The 20,632-nt window shown below is 53.3% G+C and overlaps 1 protein-coding gene across 6 annotated transcripts in view; it reads right to left on the bottom strand.

The window, feature by feature from the left end:
• Window positions 1-20,405, bottom strand: part of Slc41a3 (solute carrier family 41 member 3) — a 47,014-nt gene extending 26,609 nt beyond the window's left edge. Inside the window, exons 1-4 of one of the 6 annotated variants that reach the window (XM_041640237.1) lie at window positions 20,287-20,405; window positions 13,409-13,711; window positions 1,683-1,790; window positions 258-329 (exon numbers count right to left, since the gene is read on the bottom strand). In XM_041640237.1, the coding sequence (XP_041496171.1) occupies window positions 258-329; window positions 1,683-1,790; window positions 13,409-13,681 (453 nt within the window). In that variant the 5' untranslated portion in view covers window positions 13,682-13,711; window positions 20,287-20,405. Of the gene's footprint in view, window positions 1-257; window positions 330-1,682; window positions 1,791-6,730; window positions 7,186-10,040; window positions 10,170-11,479; window positions 11,507-11,565; window positions 11,631-13,408; window positions 13,712-20,286 lie in introns of those variants that run through there. The other 5 variants (XM_041640247.1, XM_041640260.1, XM_041640277.1 and 2 more) reach the window with 5 other exon arrangements.
• Between the last annotated feature and the right edge of the window lie 227 nt (window positions 20,406-20,632).

Here is a 20,632-nt window from a genome sequence, read left to right as displayed (position 1 = left end):
TGGCAGAGAGTAGGGAAGCTGCAGGGACCACAGACCTGACGGCATCTCCAGGCAGGTATGGTGGCTCCCTGTGACAATCTTCCCTACACCACAGATATGGTCTGGTGGACGGATGCGTGGACACACAGACACTCATCCTCCAAGTCCACCAGAGTACAGGGGCAAGGCTCACATGGCCTCCCTCTTCCTGCCCAGAGAGGCTGCGGACCCACAGGGGAAAGGGAAGGTAAGGCGTTGATGGATGCTCCAACACTCACCTGAACCACAGCGAGGTTGCTGCTGATAACTTTGTACCTCTCCTGGCGGTCATCAATTTGTCCGGTGTTGGCCTACCACACAGAGATAAAGGTAGCGTCAGTCTGGCCGGGCTGGAGAAGCCAGTCCTTCCAGGCATAGCCAGCCTCTCTCTCAGGAAACAAATCAGAACTCAGAACAGATTATGCCACTCAGCTTCGTAGACAGTGACCCACCCCCACTTAAGATTTGTTTTCTTTTTAATTGTGTATATATATATATATGTGTGTGTGTGTGAGCAGGTGCACATGTGAGTTCAGCTTCCCGAGGAGTAAGAAGAGGGTCCAGAGCCCCAGTTGTGAGCTGCCCAGTCTGGGTGCTGGGAACCAGACCTGGATCCTCTGCAAGAACGAAGAGCTCTCTTAACGCTGAGTCGGCTCTCCTGCCACATGCACACTCCACCTTTTATGAACAGACCTGGACTTTTTTCTTCCCCAGGTTTTATTTTAATTTTCCGTGTATGGCTGTTTTGCCTGTGTTATGTCTGTGTCCCATGTATGTGTAGCGCCTCTGAAGGCCAGAAGAGGGTGTCTGATTCCCTAGGACTTGAATACAAATGGTTATGAGTTTCCCTGTGGGTGTCAGGAACCAAACCCAGGTCCTCTGGAAGAACACTGAGCCATCTCTTCAGCTCCTCTGGCCTCTTTAGTGGAGAAACAGCACTATAAATATAGTTAGAGATGCTGGCATCCACAGTGAACAGTGGACACTGAGGCCTTCATCCCTGGTCCTTCATCAGCTTTGGGACTCTTAGGCCCTTGAACACAATATATTTCCTCTGGCTACTGCCCTTTTCACATGCAGGATGTCAAATGGCCATTGGAGAAAAAAAGGGGAAACCTCTTATATTAACAAGAGAGAAAGAAAACCATCCACCTGCCATGCCTGGGTGCCTGGGACAGGCAAGAAGAGCTGGCCGAGGCAGGGCCTGTGTTGGCTACAGAGCCAAGGGTAGACAGCCATGACAGAAGACAGCAAGGGCCTGAAGAATGGAGGTGGTTGATGGGCAGCTAAAAACCTTTCTTTGTTTTCTCCCCCAGAATCCTTCCCTGAACCTGTACTGCCTACTGAAGCTTCGTGTGTATGTTCCAGGGAGTGTGGCCTCGGGTCCAGGCAGCAGCATGCAGAATCCAGGACACCCAAAGTCAACTGGCACCGAGGATGAGGGGAAGTGAAGGCACCAGGGCATTGTGTTGGTCCCTCACCAGCTCAGGGTAGCCATGGAAAACAGAAAACAGTACAAAGAACAGGGAGGAGAGACCGGGACAGCCTGTGAGAGACACCAAAGCCGAACAACACCCATGTGGATGCAGACTGCCGAGAGACCAAAAGAAGGAATATCCTGTCCCCAAAGCGCAGACGACCCGAGACAGCCACCTGCCACTTACAGACGTTGAGAGTCGAGACGCCAGTGTCATCTCCAGGTTTCCCTTCAGACCCACCAGGGGCGGCACCAACGTCAGCAGGTCTTTAACCTCCTGGAATACTGGCCAGTGCTGGAAGGGAGAGAACAAGGACATGAGGCCAAACCGCTGGCTCAGCTCCGCCGCTGTCCACAGAAAACCCCAGGCAATGACCTTGCACTGCTGCAAATCAACCCGTGAGGCCAATCGGGGTCCTAAACGCTTTCACTCAAGTTTTGGTTTTTGGAGACAGGGTCTCTCTACATAGCCCTAGGTATCCTGGAACTCACTGTGTAGACTAGGCTGGCTTTGAATTCACAGAGATGTACCTGCCTTTGCCTCTGCCTCCCTGGTGCTGGGATTAAAGGTGTGTGCCACCAAATACCCAGCCTAAATGGTTTTAAATGAAACACCAAACAAAACATTTTAAATACCATTAATCAAATCAGCAGCGGTGGTCTCCAGCAAGTTCCTCCTGCCTTCCACCCTCCGAGGCCAGGAAAGTAGTGGGGCGAGAGTGGGGGCCAGAGGCCCAGCCGGGCCCAGCCTGAAAACGAGCTATTTACTGTACCATGGGATTCGGCGTGCAACAACAGTTTGGTAGAAACTGGGATGTGTCACCAATTCAGAGTTACTTCTTTTCATTTGGGAGGCCTGGAGACACTCTGCAAAACTAGCTGGTGGCTACTCGGTCAGGATCTCTCAGTCACTACCCAGAACCCTCCTGGATCCTGAGCTTTCCAAAACAGAAAGGTCCATTTGATGGAGGCCCCACATCTCCTTCAAATGTAAGAACAACACAAACTGAAAAGGCAGAATTGCTGGGATGTTTCAAGAAAGCTGGGAAAGGGGGGAGGTACTTGTGGTGATGAAAACCACCCCCAAATACCCACTGACCTGACTGAAGTATGACCTCCATGGAATAAGGTCTTAAGGTTGCAGGGCTCTAGGTCTAGGCCTCATTTCCCCAGGGAACAACAGCTAACAGTGCACAAACACATTACCTCTGGGAGAGCGGGAGTCATCCCCAGGCAGCAGTACTCTTGGGGGTGTGGAGAGAAAGGACCGGTCGGAGGTTCTACATGCCAGTCTTATCCCTGTGTCTCTTGACTGCATAGGAGCAAAATGTGGTCCCCGCATGCATAGCTTTTTAGTACCAAGTCTGAACATTTTACTGTGTTCATAACTTTAATTCCCTCTAGAAAATGTTTTTGCATTTATCAAATTGACCCATTTGTTTGGATCTTCTATAATAATGACATTAGCCCTTTAAGAAATACAAGCTTTCTCCTGCTCTAAGATAAAGGACTACGTTGGAGACAGAGGCCCACCTGCAGGGGCCCTCCTTATCAGTCGGGCTACTGCCTCCCGCTTTGCTGGAGCAGGGGCCTCAGGCCTGTGAGCAGCCATCTATCAGCCCTGTGCACCCCTGGGGCACATACCACACACAGCACCGCACAGTACTCCCACCCCCCAGGGTTGCCTGTCACACCCGGTCCTTTCCATGCTCTCTGCTCCAGCCCTCCCCCACCACCCTCCTCTGCCTCCTCCTCCCTCCTCTGCCTCCCCCTCATCCACCCTCCTCTGCCTCCCCTTCATCCACCCTCCTCTGCCTCCCCCTCATCCACCCTCCTCTGCTTCCTCCTCCCTCCTCTGCCTCCCCCTCATCCACCCTCCTCTGTCTTCCCCACGGTCTGGTGCTCATTCTCCTGCCACACACAAGGAGAGTGTGGCATGTCTGCTAAGCCCAAGTCAGAACATACTCCCCTCTCCATTACACTCCCTGTCTCAGTGCCAGGAACTCCTGACCAAGTTCCATCCTCCCTGTCACAGCTCAGTGGTATGCCATGGCTCAGTGCAGGTTGGCCATGGTACAGTCTTCCTGAAGCCTCAGTGACCTGCCATGTGGGAAGGGGCTCTCCTAGCTCTGTCTGCAGCCCCACCCCCCATGTAGGACAGCCCAAGGACGATGTACATAGAGAACAAGCCTGCCTCTGGACATTTTCCTGCCCCCAGCTCCCTGCTGGTCTCCTTAATGACTCGGCCATGGCCCCACTTCAAGCCCTGACCCATTCTCCCCTTTGATTCTTCTCTCTTTTAAACCCCTCTCTTTCAAGGCTGGAGTTACTTCCCCCAATCAGCCCACCTTCCCCATCGTGCCATGCCCCATGAGGGAGGAGGGGAGACTTGATTCCATGGTCCCAGCTCCTTGATGGTGCCCAGCTCCTTGCTGGTGGCTGCACTGACTGATGGGGACAGAAGCCAGCACCTTGCACAAGCTAGGAGAGTGTTCTATGCTGGAATATACTCCCAGCCCTTGACATGAGATTCAGGCATGACTGATCATGTCAGGAATCACAGGACAAGAGGCAGGCAGGCTGGGAGAATGTCAACAGACTAGCTAAACTGTGTCTCTAGCCCCCCAAATTGATGGACTGCAGGCCTAACTCCCAGGACCTCCAGATACTTTAGAGAGGCTGAGTTGAGTTAAGAAGGTCATGGGTGAGCGAGCCCCAATTCTACAAGACAGGTATCCCACAGACACACTAAGACAAGATGTCCAGAGGGGGGTGACCATGTGGGCACAGGGAAAACATGGTGTTGGTGGCTGAGGATACCAACCATGCCAACACATGAGCTCAGATTTCTAACCCCAGAGCCACGCCAATGTCAGTCCTGGGCAGACTAAGTCAGATGACAAAGGGGACAATGGTGACTTCACTCATCACCCAGCTCCAGAATGGCACTTTCTCCAGGCTCCTTTTAGGTGTCTTCGATGTCACAGTCACTTTGGGCTGACTGATGCCCTGGGCTCATCAATATGCCCAGAGTCCCACCCACCTTGTGGCTGCAAACTGCTCACACTGGAGTCTCAATTCGGCATCTCCAGACTCCCACCTCTCCTACAGAGGCCCTCGGGCCTGCCCCTCTCCTGTCCACTTCCTGTTCTGTCCACCAAGATTTAACCTCTTATCCTCGCCAATCTGACTTCAAGTCATGCTGACTTTTAAATTCTATTGACCTCTCAAACAGCGCTTTAAAGATAAACTGCTGATAAACCTCACCCCCACACCCGGGGGAGGGAGTGTGGGGGTGAGGTTTATCAGCAGTGGTAGGCTGCAGTACTGGGAGAGAGCCTTCTTCACTTTCTCCTCCCCCACACTGGTGATACTGCTGCCAGGATTGAGCTTTGTGACATAAATATAATCACTTCTGACCCACGCTGGCAACTCCACTCCAGAGCATACACCCAACTTCGATCATTAAACTTGTTCAAGAATGTGGCTGGCAGCACCAAACGTCGTGCACAGCCAAATGGCAGCCTGGGCTGTTGGAGGGGGACCTGCTGGGCAGCATGGCTAGGCAGGCAGCTGTTAGGCTGGCATCCCCACCCTATCTCACCATGCAGCATGCACACGACTATGCTATACCCCAGCAACACAAAGGCCAATGCTCAGTTTAAGCAGAATGTCAAGCCCCTTTGCCCTCAGTGTAAACTCCAGCTCCTGGGCAGAACGGACAGGACAGAGGCCCTCACAGCTAGCCAACACAACAAACACACACGCCCACGCAGCCGCAGACTTCACTCAGTACTCTGCCTGGAGATGGCTCCTCCCCACAGTAACCAATATGGAAAGGGCCACATTGTCCCTCAAAGCCCACTCAAATCCCTCTCAAGATCTCTGAGCTGCAGGAGGAAGGAGCTACCTCTCCTTCACACAGGCTGCTCACCACTACCCCGCCCCCACTGCCCATCTTGACTGACTGACAAGCCAGCCGTTTGGGAGCCTACAACGACGGACCTACCGACCGAAGGGAGTGAGTACCTGGACAGGCTGGGGATGAACGACTGAATGACCTCACGCTGGGCAGTCTGGAAAAGCCCAGTCTCTAGAGATTAGCACAGCTGCCTCAGGTAGGGGCAAGGACATCAGGGAAGGAGGGTGTACAAACTCTGGAGGAACAGACTGATCCAAACATTCTGAAGACCCAGTGTTCCATTCTCTGAGGTGAACCAGAGACCAAGTGGCCTAGAATTATTGACATCCCCTCCGACTTCAGGATGTTGGACACAGGTACCAGAGGAGACACTGTGTATCTGCCATGGAGGAAATGCTGGGTACATGTAGGAACAGGAACCTGACACAAGCACACATGTGGGTTGAAAGTAAATGTAACTTTGAAGATTTAAAAACAACAACAGTGTTGGGGCTGGGGTGGAATCCAGTGGCATAGTGCATGGTTAACATGATTCTGTCCCCAGCACGACCACTACACATGCATGTGAGGCACATGAAGATGACCTTCCTGACTATCATATCGACCCTGCCAACACCGTGATCTCAGACTTCCAGCTTTCCAAACCATGACAATGTCTGATGGGTATCCTTCCTGCATGGTGGACACTGTCTAGTTCTTAAAGCAACCCTTAAACACCAGAGGTAACAGACAGTGTCTCCTAAGCCAGGCTCAGGGTGCCCGCAAATGTAGGGAGGATGTCTCCCTCAGCAAATACCCTGCCCGATGAAGACTGCCACCCTTGCTGGGGAGATCTGGGGGCTTACGGAACTCCTCCCCAAAGGAGCTACATGGGGACTCTAAGGAGGTGGGCCTGTCATTCAGTTCTGTCCATCACGAGACCAGCAGGCACGCACCCATCTCTGTCCATCAGCAGACCACAGGGACCAGCAGGCATGCACTCAGGCACCTAGTTCTCACAACTCAGAGAGGCAGGCGCTCTCATTATTCCTGCTTACAAAAGGGGAAACAGAGGCAGAGACTTCTGTACTGAGTAGTAGCCTTGCCCAGTAAGCTCACACTCGATGACAGGAAGGAGATGGAGGCTGCTGTGGGTTCACACAGGCAGCCTTTGAGGGCTTCCAAACGTCATCGCTGTGAGCCTTAACATGCTGGATGCCCAATGTACCTTCTCGCCAGAACTACAGACACTGGATCCAGCTCAGAGCTGCCACCCGCTGGGAGTCACCTGGCTCCTTCCCTCCGCCCTATCTTCCTTGAAGCCCAGTACGTACTTGGACAGTGTTCATCACCAAGCCAGCCGTCATCATGCCCAGGCCCGACAACAGTATGGGTATGGCAATCTGGCATGTGGTGGTGAGGACGGACTCAGGGAGGACACCATGAGGGGAGCGGGTGAGCTCACAGCTGAAGCCTCGAAGTTTCTTGCCCTGAAAGCGGAACTCAAGGCTGAGTTGAGTGACGACCATGGCTGGGCCCCAGTCGAGTCTGTCCTCTCTCTTCCCTGCCCACCAAGGCTCTCTCCTGCGGAGGTCCACACAGACAGAAGCTTTCCAGGAAGCACCACAGTGGGTCCCTGACAGCCCCTTGGCAGAGGGCCAGAGCAAACAATGTCAGTCCGGAGGCTGCCAGTGTCTTCTGTTCATTCCCCTGGTCAGGTTCTCCTCAGCGCGCACTGTGTATCTGCTGGGACCTCCCTCTGCCAGCCTGCCAGAGAGGCTCACTATCCCTCAGCAGCGACCTTGACAGTGTCCAATAGTCCAGCCCACGCTAGCCAGGCTGGGCAGGGACAGAGCCCACATAGGCCTGGCCCTGGTAAGCACCCACGCAGAGGTCAGCACTACCCTCTGCACATGTGCCATGGGCTGCTTTGTCCTGGCCAAAAAAGGCCTGAGACCGCAGCTCCAGGGATATTCACCCAGGCCCACGTACAGAGCTCTGTCCTGCAAGGTCAATGACTCTGTGGGACTGCAAGATGAAAGCAACACTTGTAATCAGCTGGGTGACAATGTCAGGGGGCTCATGGTCACAGTATGAGGCTGTGCTCACAGAGGAACTACCGTCCCCTTTCCCTCAATGGCCAGGAAGAGCTATCTAACTGCTTCTGCTTAGGAAGTCCGAACAAGCCCTACTGATCCCCACCCTCAGCCTACAGGGTAAGGGGTCCAGCTAGGAAGCCATATTAGAGTCTAGGGATGATGAGGGTACCCCTTGTATATGCCACAGGTCAAGAGGTGCATTCCTGGACCTAAGGGCTGACAGACTACAAACTGAGGTCTCCAGCAAAGGCCCCACGCTGAATATCTGACTGACCCCCACTAACCCAGGGTCCACCTCTGGGTCTTGGCCTCACCTCTGTCCCATTCCTACCACACCATTCTCTCAGGCGCCTTGCCTCCTCCTCTCACAGATCGTCCATCCCCTGCTCAAGTCCAAACTCCTTTATCTCCCAGGCACAACTTCCTCACTAGCTAACTGCCTCCCCCGCATCTGCCCGCCCCGGAAATCCTCACACATCTCACTCACGCTATCTGCTCATCTGTCTCGAGTCTGAAGCCTGCCACAGGGGCCAGACATGCAGCCTCTAAACTTTGGTCCCGGTTCTGGTGGGCCACCCCTACATGTCCTGACTGCTGAGAAGCTACCACGTGGGGCAGTTTCTGGGCCTGCCTGTCACTTGGGATGTTCATGTTTGAGAGTCAAGCAGTCAGGCTGCATGGGGAAGCAGTGTGCAGGTGAGTGAGATACCCTGGGCCAGGTCCTGCACAGGGCCAATAGGCACTGCCCTGGAGGTGGCAAGAGTGAGCAGTGTAAGAGGAGCTTCCAGGTATAGGATGCGGAGCCACACAGCATCCCAGAACTGGACCCCATAACCTTGTCCATGCTCTAGATTTTCTTCATCCTAAATGCACCAGCCCAGCCTCCCCGCCAGCCCCCAGCCTCCCCGCCAGCCCCCAGCCTCTGCACCAGCCCCCAGCCTGTGCACCAGCCCCCAGCCTCCCCGCCAGCCCCTAGCCTCTGCACTAGCCCCCAGCCTCTCCGTCAGCCCCCAGCCTCTGCATCAGCCCCCAGCCTGTGCATCAGCCCCCAGCCTCCCCACCAGCCCCCAGCTTCTGCACCAGCCCCCAGCCTCTGCACCAGCCCCCAGCCTCTGAACCAGCCCCCAGCTTCTGCACCAGCCCCCAGCTTCTGCACCAGCCCTCAGCTTCTGCACCAGCCCCCAGCCTCTGCACCAGCCCCCAGCCTCTGCACCAGCCCCCAGCTTCTGCACCAGCCCCCAACCTCTCCACCAGCCCCCAGCCTCCGCACCAGCCCCCAGCCTCTGCACCAGCCCCCAGCTTCTGCACCAGCCCCCAACCTCTCCACCAGCCCCCAGCCTCCACACCAGCCCTCAGCCTCCCCACCAGCCCCCAGCCTCTCCGCCAGCCCCCAGCCTCTGCACCAGCCCCCAGCCTCTCTACCAGCCCCAGCCTCTTCCAAACTTCTAGACTGTTCCTCTAAGCTTCTTGTGCAAGAGCAAGCACTGTAAACATCCCATTTTATCATAGTTTATTCCAAAGTGCCTCTGTCAAGCCTTGCACGACACTGAACATCAGCCAGAAAGGCAAGCTGAGCCCAGACACCCTCACTGCAGCCCTTCGATCTGTCCTCAAGGCTTTCCCTCAGCTGTCCCCTCAGTTCCAACACAGGGAACCATCTCAGTTGTGACCCTGTGGCCTCTCACCCATCTTTCCCAACAACAAAAACTTGCTCTTCATATCCACAACCCACATGGGCATTCTAAGGAGGGACCCTCATTACACAAGTGACATGGAAGAAAGCCTCAGCTTCTTACACCCATATCTGAGCCATTCCTCTCCCAGCACGCATCCCTACTCATCTGGAAGAAACTTCTTATGAACCATGCATCACGCTATATTCCTCACGCCGTTGGCCGACCTCAATAGTGATTGGCCTTGTGGTCAGCCGAGGTGCCTCTTGGTCTCTGAGCACCACTAGTTTCCAGCCAAAGCCTCACAGCTCCTTATCCAGAATCCCTAAGTGCAAGCAAGTCCCATAATGGCCCAGTGGAAATATGAACAGGAATACCTAACCACCATCCTTCCCAAGAAAGAGCCTCTCTGGGCAGCCCTTAAGCCCTTTGTGCTCACAGCGTATGATACACATACATTTTTTTTTTCAGATGAAGGCCCCAGGAGGGTTTGCCTTCAACCACAATGTGCACTAACACTCGGAGAAGGAAATATCCTCTTCCCCATCCCTCCGCACCACAGAGGTGTAGTCTGATGGGCGAGCACAATCCCAGCATCCCTCTGAGCAGCCCTCCCTATGGTCTGTGACCAGTGGCTTGGCCCGGTCTAAACACACAAGCGTTAGTGTGAAACAGCGGAGAAAGGAGCTTCAGACGCCACTGGTGCCGGGGCACTGGCTGGGTTGAGACAATCCCTGCAGGTGGTGCCGTGCTGGCTGCTGAACACCTGGAGAGGAGCCATCTTCAGGTACAGATGCCAGCATTTTATGCTAGCACTGGCACCTTCCTCAAGGTCACCCTAGCTCCGGATCATACATCGAAACAGAACTCACCGAATCGCACACATGGGCTCCCTAAATGCTCTCATCAGTGCAGGAGAGAGAAGTGACCATCTCCTGAGTAAGGTCACCAACCTCAGAGAAACACACAGGAGGGAAGGAGGGAGAGAGAGGGAGAGAGAGGGAGGGAGGGAGAGAGAGAGAGAGAGAGAGAGAGAGAGGCGGGGGGGGGCGTATCGAAACCAACATGCTGACGTGGGTACCTTTGGTAGGCAGGATTACAATGACCCTTTTTGATCTCTGTGTGTGCTGATTATTGTAACCCCTTGCTTTCAGGACCATAAAGCTTTCAGCAGAAATAAATAAAAGCGTGTGCTCGTGTGAGAAAAAGTACTTTCCCGGGAAAGCTGAGAACACCACACGTCAACGAGCCTTACTGGGTCACAACACAGAACATCTCAATGTGATTTTAAAAATAGTTCCAGCACAGTGGAAAATCTCAGAGCCTGACTGGGCATCGTTCGGATCTGGGTCAAGCATCAAGTGGCTTCCTGGTGACCTTGCACGGTCCTTCCCATCTCTGGGCCTCCCACCTGTCCTACAGTCCTGGGAAGTGGAGTGCGGTGAGCATGGCATGTGTGATAGGGCCCTGTCCCCAACACGGTGGGAGGGAGAGAGCACATCACCAGCACTAGCTTCCGAGACCGACCCCATAGCTGGAACTGTGCACCGCCCCAGAAGCAGTTTCCAGACGTCATAATCCCAGCTACCTTGCAGCTGGGTGGGACAGGCTAGCTAGCCAAGGAAACATCCCACAGCAGGCCGAGCCCTTCATTTTCTGAGCGCCTTCTGAACCCAGGGGAGAAGGTGAAGGCCTACAGCAGCTGTGCATGTGCCTCTGGATTCAGGTCTCCTCACTGGCATCCCCACCAGGGCCTTGGGCAACCCCTTCTCCTGTCTGGACCATGCTGCTGTCTGGCACAGACGGCTGCATCTGTTGTCTTTCACCACTCAATCGTGAGTGCTGCAAGAGTACGGCCCGTCTGTCTATCCTGTTCACCATACTTCTTTGCACGGCGTCTGACTTGTGCACACCTTGCGTGGGTTGCCAGAATGAATGAATGAATGAGTGTGTGAACAAACAGAACGGCAGAAGCAACAAGCTAAAGTAACCTAATCGGGGGTCCGGGGGTGGAACTCAGCAGGAAAGCAACCAGCCTCACATCCCCATGCCCTTAGTGCCAACCTCAGCAGCACAGGAGAAAAAGGAAGCGCCAGAACCCTTCCACAGGCAGAGTGGTGACAATGCACTGTCCCCCAGCACTACTCCAGCCAGAAGGGCTCCAAGTGGCCTAGCCAGGAGTCCCCTGGGGCTCTTGTTCTCGTGGCAAGGTCCCCAGGCAAACACCCTCCTCAGCAAGTGGCCCAGAAACACTCAATTAAGGCCCCAAGGAAATGTCCTCCATAGAGAGGGGTCCAGGTCTTGAGCCTACCTGTCCCTGGATAATGGCTTCAGTTTGCTAGCCCAAAGAACTTCCTAAGAAAGCCCTTCTGCCCACCTGCAGGAAGTGGTACTCACCCCGCCCATTCTACACAGCAGGACCTGCCTCCTCTCCTAGATGGCTCTGCGTGTGTGGGGTGGCAGCAGGCTGTGACTAGGGGAGACTAAGCAATGCTGTGGCTCTCACTTGACCAGCTCGGGTCATTATCAGTCATTATCTTCATAGCCGAGAGCTGGTTGGACTCTTCCCTCACCAGTGGGGCAGGACGTCTGGCCAGTCAGTCACACACACGAAGGAACTCAGTATGATCTAGGGCACCTGTCCAGGTCCTCTGTGGCGCTCAGCCAGCTGAATGGAGCCTGCTACACACAAAGGCCACCCTCTCTGCTCTCCTCTTTCCTCCGTCTCTCCATATAGAGCCCCCACCTCTCACCCCAAAGTTGTTCTCAGCCACAGTGAGAACAGGGTAGGGCACCAATGTCTGGCAGGCACTCCTACCACCTAGCTGGACTTAGGAATTGCTTGATAAACAGAGCCCAGGGCCATGCTCTCCACCCCTAATTCAGGGAGTCCCAACCAACAATAGCTTCAAGCCAGACCTGCTGCCCACTACTGATGGTCTTATCCAAGCCCTCCCACAGCACGGGGAACCAAAGCTTGCAGCCAAGAGCAACAAAGCTCTCACGATCAGGTGACGCAGATGGTCTTGCCACCATAGGCTTCTTTTGCAGGCTGCACATAAAAGAATCAGGTGCCCCATGGGGCAAGGACTAGGGGTCTCCAGGAATAGCTGTGGGGAAAACAGGGGCCTGGGTCAAGCAGCCACTCAGGCATTGAGTAGGAAAACACCTGTAGCCTCAGGAGAGCGGGGTCCTAGCCCACAGTAGCCGTGAGCTTTTTAAAAGAAGTTTAACATTTTCATCTGCTGAGTTTTAAGCAGCAACAGAAATTAACATACGAAGTGCGGTTTCCATCTAGCAGGTGTGTGCGTGCTCGCAAATGCACACATGCACACACAGCTGTGTTTGCAAGTGCTCCAAGGCCAGAGTGGGTGTTCTCTATTCCTTTGATACAAGGTCTGTTATTGACCCTGCAAGCTTGCCATTTTGGCTAGGACAGCTGGCCAGTGAACTCCTAGGATCTATCTCCATTCCCCATTTCTAGGGTTTCTGGGTTGTAGGTGCACTGCAGCTAGGCCCGGCTTCTACTGGTCTTCATTCTCACCCACGGAGCTGTCTCCCCATCCCCTGGCAGAATATTAAAGATGAGAAAGGCTGGCAGTGATCTGCCCACAAGTGTTGGGTAACGGGTATCTTCTACAGTTTTCCCTGGAGTAGGGAGGGGATTTGCTAACAGCCATATAAGTCCCATGAGGGTCCTTGGACCGTGAAGTTCTACTTGCAGTAACAGACCCGTTGACTGTCCCAAGTGTGTGGGACACTGCTCTAAAGTTCACCCATGGCAGCATCTGGCAATGATGTTATATTAAGCTGTTGCTACGGGCTGACCCTCCCGCCCCCGGCCACCCATGCATATATGTAAGTCTTGGTCTTCCACACCTCAACATGTGACTATTTCTGGAGGCAGGGCCATAAGAAAAGGAGACACTGGTCCCAGAGAGGCCTCAGAGGAAAACCCCCTTGAAATGCCTTGACACTGGGCATCCAGTCTCTGAAATGGAAACAAATTAGCTTTATGCTCCTCACTCCCTTGCAGAACAACAAGAGACAGGAAGTGGCCCAATGAATCTGGGTGTGTCTTTAGGGCAAAGCCAAAGTTCCATGGCTCCAATCACTATCCTACTGTGCTTAGCTTGAGTTAGGCTAAAAGAACTTCACCCAATATGTAGCAAAGATGGCGTCCTGTTAGCCTCAGTACCCACTCCTCAGGGTCTCCTGCCCCCAGGCAGCTGTCTCTCACCTGGAAATAGTTCAGAAGCAAGCCAGCCCAGGAGAGCCCCAGGCCTGCCAGCAGGAAGGGTATCAGCACCTGAAAGCCAATGACCAGGGCTTTCTCCCTGACGTGCTCGGCCTCCAATGATTTGGGGTCCACACTCTGGCTCTCAGAGACCCCCTGATGTCCATCTTCGGAAGTCTCTGGGAGTCCTCCTGCACCGTGGTTGGGTGATGGCCCCAGCTCCTTTGGCCTGCCACAGCCTTCCAGCCTCCGCTGTCGGGCCTCTGTTGCTTCCATCGGCACGCGGCTGAGCCCAGCAGCTCTGACCTGGGAGACACAGAGTGACAGGGCTGAAGGGTAGGACACCTAACTCCTCGGGACCCCTCAGACGCCATCCACCCACCTGGCCGTCATCATTCAGGGCTGGCCGTTACAGCCTCCGGCACCATAACTCTGCAGTTTCATGTCATGCGCACAGGCCTAAGGATGAAACATCGCTACAGAAGGACCGCTAACCTTGTCCACAGGCGCCAGCAAAGAGTGAGGGTCCCTACCAACCAATCGAAAACCTGACCCAGCACTGATCAGGAGCAGGACACTCATCGACATGAATGAAAACAAATGAAGGAAGGATCAGCAGGGAATACAGTCAGAACTACCCTTGTCCGGACTCTGGGAACTAACCCAAGGCTTGTAGCAACCCAAGGGCTATCAGGAACACTGTGACCTTCGTCATATTAGTGACATTCCAACTCCCTCTGTCTCATTGCCTTAGCCTAGAAGATGGCTGGCTGGGAGGGTTAATTCTGTCTGCCAATGTGATTAGATTAACAAGTGCCCAGGGCATTGCTGATGCATGCCTTGCAAAGACGGTCTTCCTGTGGGCTGGGGTCTAAGACCAAAGAGAAAGAAAGGTACTTCCCAGACTGCCCAGATGCCAGCAAGCGCCCGCCTGCATACCAACATGCCTTCCCACCATGATGGGCTGTACTCAGATTTTGTATACAGATTTTGCTGTAGACCTGAGGAAAAAATAAACACCCGTTAAGGCTCTTCTGTCGGGTATTTATTCAGAACAATGAGAAAAGAAACTACCCCTTGGGGAGAGCCAGCAGCCTGGAGCTCCTTGGCTGTCCAGAAGAACTCTGGTTCTCACGTCCATCTGGGGTTCTGGGGATACTCATCTGGAGGCTGCCCAGAGAACCCAGTGCTGAAAACCTCTGCAGCAATAAAGTTGCTTCCTGGCTGCCGGGAGACGGATGAGAAGGATCAAAAGGAGAAGCTGGGGTAAGGGGAAGGAGATGTCATCTGGGGATGCAATAGGGCTCACATCCAGGGCTGGACTTAAGTTCAAAAAATGGCTGAACAGGCAGAGGGTGAATGCTGACGGGGGCAGCTAAGGGGTCTAGAATGAGAGGGGCCCCAGGGCGCCCAGATTATCCCTCCATGGGAGCTCTAGTAATCTGGGTGGTGAGTCATAATGGACCACTCGGCAACAACGACATGCACAGCACAGAACGGTGTTCAGTGAAGTCACTAGACAGCAAGCGGCCTCGCTCAGTCCTCCTGGTAGGAGAGATCTCAGTCCCAGAAAAGGCGCACTCTTTAGAGGATGCAGTTTTTAACAACGAACGAGGCACACAGAGAAACAAGAAAGTATGTCTCCAACAGGAAGAAACAATTCACAGAAAGTGTCCCCAAGGAGGACCAAACTGGCCTGGGGAAAACCTCTAAGTGGTTTTGTTAACATGTTCGAAGAACTCGGGGAACCCCTTTGCACAAACTGAAAAAATTGGTGGCAGGTGTGCACAAGCTTGAAGCTGCTCCCTTCAGGCAGAGAACACAGGCCCAGGGCCGTGGGGGACAGTTGCATGCTTCTGAAGGCAGGCCATGGCGCTGTAAAGACAGTGAGGCAGTGGCCAGACATGACTGCAGAGGAGTGGGCAGGGCTGTCACATGGGGCTCGCAAAGGTGGGCACTGGAGGCTCTGTACGAGGGAGGAGGGGATCAGGGCCACACAGTGACCCCAGCAAGCCCTCCTGGGCTGAGACTTGCCCGGTACCCAGAACACTAAGAAACAACAAATCACCGTTAGAGAGTGTGTTGGCCGCTATAAGATAATGGCCAAACTCAACTCTGTGATTCCAAAATAGTCTATCCCATTTTCCCTAAGGGACAGGGCTGAGAGCAAAAGACCACCTGTGTGGACAAAAAGATGTCCTCTGCCACATGCTCAGAGGACTGCCGGGTTCACAGCATCAAAGGGCTAAAAACCAATGTGAACCTTAACATAAAAAAACTCTAAAAGTCATCCAAAGAGCAGGCCTTTCCCCAAGATTCTGGGAAGGACAGTGAGTACCATAACTTGGAGGAAGGAGAAAAAAAAATCGAGTGCCAGATGAGCACAGGACCACACTGGCCTCAGGACCCTAGGAAGGCAAGGTGGAGTGGCTAAAGAGAAGGAACATTAGATCACTGCCATCCTATAGCAGCAGGGTCAGCATGAGACAGTTAACACACAATGCAAATGAGACGCACGAAGCCCAGGCTGGCCTCACACTGAATGTGTAGCCAAGGAAGAGCTGAACTCTCTGGTTCTCCTGCCTCTTCTGGAGTGATGGGATTACAAGCATGCACCACCATGGTCATGTGGCCCAGGGGACTGAAGGCAGCGTTTCACACAGGCCAGTGAACCAGTCCGCATATCCTGCAAGAATAGGAACGGGGCAGGAAGGCTGAACCAGTCTAGTGCCATAGGATCACCAGGCAGAAGGAAGCAGTCACAATGCCGAGCACGTGTGGCCAAGAGAGATAAGTTACTAAAGAGGCCACCCAGCTATTTCCCAGGAACCAGGCAACCAGAGGAGCAGAGCTGCACACAGTTGGTGCTGGGTACACAGTAAACACATGGGCCCCGCTTAGTGGCCAGCACCTGAGGTGGGGTGATCAGTCCAGGCCAAGAATTCAAGGTCAGTCCAGCAACATAGCAAGTCCTCTCTCTCTCAAAAACAAAACAAAAAAAAAAAAAAAGAAAAAGAAAGAAAGAAAAAAGAAAAAGACCAAACCAACCATCACTCCTGGCTGACCCCTAATTGCACTGAGATTAAGGTTAGATTTGAATGAGCGTCCAAACAGACAAAGAAACCAGGTCATCAGGTCATGATGAAGAGGTGGGGATTTCCCAGAGAAGTCCCTCACCGGACTGCATGGTTATGGTTCCAGTTCTTAGCCCAGAATAAGCCACGGTTAACCAGACTGCTACCACTACTGCTCAGAGAGACTGCAATTTCATTCCTGCTTGAATTTGGTGAGGCTCCTAAAACTCTAGAAACAAGCACACTCTCACACGCACACATGCACGCACATGCGCATGCGTACACACACGCCAGAGATAATTACAGAAACTGAGAAAAACAGGGAGGATTTTTCTGCCTTCCCTAGGCATGCGGGGTGGTGCTGTAGGTGTCAGAACCCTCCAGTGCTCAAGTTCCCTAATTAGCATGGTCCCCGCTTAGGGTCTCTCGCTGCGCACCCTCCAGTGAGCCTTCTAGTTGTGGCAATGCTTGACACAGGCCTGTGCTGTATAAATGGCTGTGTATTCAGTCCATACAATAAGCACAAGGGTCTGTGAATATTTAACAGATATGTCTGCTTCTGCTGCCTATTTGTAGGTCTAAGATCGGCTGACTCCACAGAAGAGGAACAGAGATACAGAGGGTGACCGGGTAAGCACTCCTGCCTTCTCCAGCCAGCTTCACAGTGAGCGGATTACCAGTGTGGGCAGCTACAACTGTGGCCATAGGAGAACCGCTGCAGGAGTTGGATGGGCCGATTAAGGCTTTAATGAAGTGTTCCGAACAGTATGAGATACAGTCAATGCTTAAATGTCAAAGGTTTGAGGAATTTGGGCAATGTGCATGCCTCATTAGCTGTGCAAATAAACGGGGTGCAGCCACCAAGGACAGCAGGGTGTCAAACCCAGCCAACACAGGCAGTGAGTCTGGAGGAACCTCTCTCTGCAGGCAGATACCTCCAGGTCTCAGGGACAGGAGCAAAGGGTATCTGCTTTGTTTAGGCTCCCTCTACTGGCAGAGTAGAGTTTGGACATGCCGAACAGCCAGAAATAGAAGGACCAAGTAAGAAAAAAACACAGCAAAACAAAAATATATTATAAAAGAAAGCCTTTGGGTCCAAAACCACAGTCAGACTCCTAGAGAGTAGGGAAGGGAAGAGAGAGAAAGAGTAGGAGATCAATTAAGGAATATCAAATTAAAATACATGGCAGGGCAAAATTCTGCACAAAATTTACAAGAAAGTAAGTTTATAACCAGAGAGATGACTCGGCAGGTAAAGGTGCTTGTCACCAAGCTTGACAATCTGTGATCAAGTCCCTGGGATCCACATGGTGGAAGGAGAGAAATGACTCTAAGTTGTCCTCTGACTTCTGCAATTGCCCTGAGACACACACACACACACACACACACACACACACACACACACACACCACACACACACACACACACACACACACACAAATATGGATTTAAAACTCTTAGGAAAGAAAGTCTAGGACAAAGTATTTGGTGCCAATAAAAAAGACAAGGTTGAGTGTGAACAAAAGATGTAAGGGCAGGCAGTTACAGAGTTCACCTGGGGTAAGTGAAGCTAGAACAGAGGCAGCCAGCTGCAGTCCTGGTGACGTGCCTGGCATCTCCACTGGAGGGCCCCAAGGCCCATGCAGACAAAAGGCTGCATACCTGCCATCTGATAGGAACCTTTCAGTTTCACAATCCTCACTCCACATGCACATCCACGTGTGCAAACCCCGGGCAGGTGCACACTGGGGATCAAGTCAGTCTCTTGAGTTGGCTCAGCCTAGCAGCCAGCATCCAACAGTCATCTGCACCAGGTCAGGGACCTCCTGGCCCACCAGCAGGGACCTCCTATCCTATGAAAGTGCCTGAAGGTCCCTCAGATTCGCTGGGAATGTTGTGTATTTAATGAGGATAGTGACACCGGTGTCATTTGCACAGGTGAGCAAGCCAGGCTCTGTAGGACAAAATAGAGGTGGCGTCTATGGGGAGCAAGCAGTAGATTCAGGAAAACCTAATGTTTTAGCTCAAGGTATGCTGGAGGCTTGGTGGATGAGGGTGCTGTCTGCAGGGGCATCCTAGGGTGGCCCCAGGGTCAGCTAACCCCTAAGTGAGAAAGTGGCTGCTATAACACTAGCCCTGCAGCCCCATGCTGCATCACTGGTATAGTGCTTACAGACTCCTGTGGGTCAGCTGGCTTTGGAAAGGGGATGGAGCAGGGCTGACTGTGACTACAGCCTGACATATTCTGCCACTCCTCCCAGCTGGCAACAGGGTGGCCTGTCATTCAGATGAACTAAACAGAACCATTTGGGAGCATCATACTGCCCAGTGAAACCAGCCTTGAAGACAGGCCTGCAAGCACCTGTTCAGCACCTAGGTACCAGCACGTCCTTCTGGGAGGCCTGGTTCAGGCACAGCATACAAACGGATTCTCACCTTACTGGGCCAGGGAGATTCTAACCACGAACTGGCTGGGCTGAGGTTCTGGGATGGATGGGCTGCCTCTTAGCTTCCCACTTTGTAGCAATGAGGACAGCATGTCTGGGTTTCATCTCCTTGACTGGACAGAACACCACGGGGGGAATGTGAAGGAACCCAAATGCAGGGTTAATGTCCCAGTGTCTCTTCTCTCTAGTGGTGCGATCTTGGAAGAGTGAGTAGATACTATCAGTTGTGACATCTGAGGGGAGCACAGCAGGACCCTTTATCCAGGTGCACCCTCTGAGATTTTGGTGACCAGCAACCATTTGTGGTCCAAAAATATTAAGAGAACATCTCCAGACATCAACAATTCTTAAGTTTTAAATTGTGTTCAGTTCTGAGCACCACAGTGGGCTGACTCAGTCCCCACCACACTGTCCCTCCTGGAATGTGCACCATTCCTTTGTCCAGTGTATCGGGGCTGCACACCCCGCCCACCTGCTAGTTACCCTCTCAACAGTTGTTAGGGTAGCAGTGCTGTTGGCCAAGCAACCCTTATTCTACTTAATAATGGCACAAGAGTCGTGATGGTGATAAGTATACCACAGCACATCATTAAACCTGTCCTGTCTTATTGGTGGTTCATCCTTCACTGTGTCTAGTTCATAAACAGAACTCCACCATAGGTATGAATATTAGAAAAACAATCTATATGGCTGGGTATCATCCCAAGATTCAGGCACCCTTTGGGGAACATGTCAGTGCCTTCCTCAGACAAGGGGAGGTTACTATAACTTTCTGTAATGTATTTTCCTTACAGGGCACTTGGGTTATCTACACCCCATGTCAGGCCTCTCTCTATTCCTTTGCATCCGTGGTTCTTAAACTACCACTGTACCAGCAGCGTGAGGCCAGCTTCAGGAAGCTGCGCAGGACCACCCCCTAGATTTCTGGGTCAGGCTAGAGAGGCTGAAATTCTAAGTGGTCTCTGGCGAAGAAGCAGTTTGAAAACCCCGAGTTTTTAAAGCTTTCTAGAAACGGTCTGGTAGACTGAGGTATCCTCCCAAGTCTGAGCTTGGCAATCTCGGGGGTTTCCACTGAGCGCAGAACTCGCTAAGCCAACAGTGTGATTTGCAGGGATGTTCTCTGGGTGCTAAAGGAGTCAATCACGAACCCTAGAGTCAGGCATCCCGGGGTTCATCACCGGCAGAGGGAAGGGATGAGCGGGGCTGGTCTTTGAAGACCTTTGGAGCGAGAGAGAGACAGACTGACCGCTCCAGTGTGCCGCCTGCCAGATCCTGCGTCCCACGCCCCTTCCCGAGGCCCGTAGGGCTCCGCTTTCCCACGGTCTCCCCGGCTCCCAGTCCAGCTCCGGGCCGCGCTTACCGGTCCTCTCCCGGCCGGCGGCGAAAGCGAGGCGGCGGGGCGCGCGCTGGGTACCGCGGAGGCCTGCGGCGGGAGGAAGCGGGAAGGGCGGTCGGCGGACCAGTCCCGCCCTGCCCAGGCGCCCGGACCAAGGGGCGGGGCCGCATGGGGGCGGAGTCTCAGAAAGGGAGGGGCTGTGTGGGTCGGCCTCGTGGGCGGGGCCAGGTCATGGGGTGAAGCTTGAGAACCTAGTTTTTAAAGCTTTCTAGTGAAGGTCTGGTGGACTGAGGCATCCATTTAACTCCCAAAGACTCCCAGCTTGGCAAACCCGGTGGTTTCCAAAGAGCACAGGACAGCTCGCTGAGCC

Source organism: Microtus oregoni, unplaced genomic scaffold (genome assembly GCF_018167655.1).
Source record: "Microtus oregoni isolate MIOR12 unplaced genomic scaffold, Mior012 000002F_ref0000024, whole genome shotgun sequence".
Lineage (NCBI taxonomy): Eukaryota > Metazoa > Chordata > Mammalia > Rodentia > Cricetidae > Microtus > Microtus oregoni.
The sequence above is the reverse complement of the archived record's forward strand: the minus strand, read 5'-3'. Positions and strand labels throughout refer to the sequence as shown.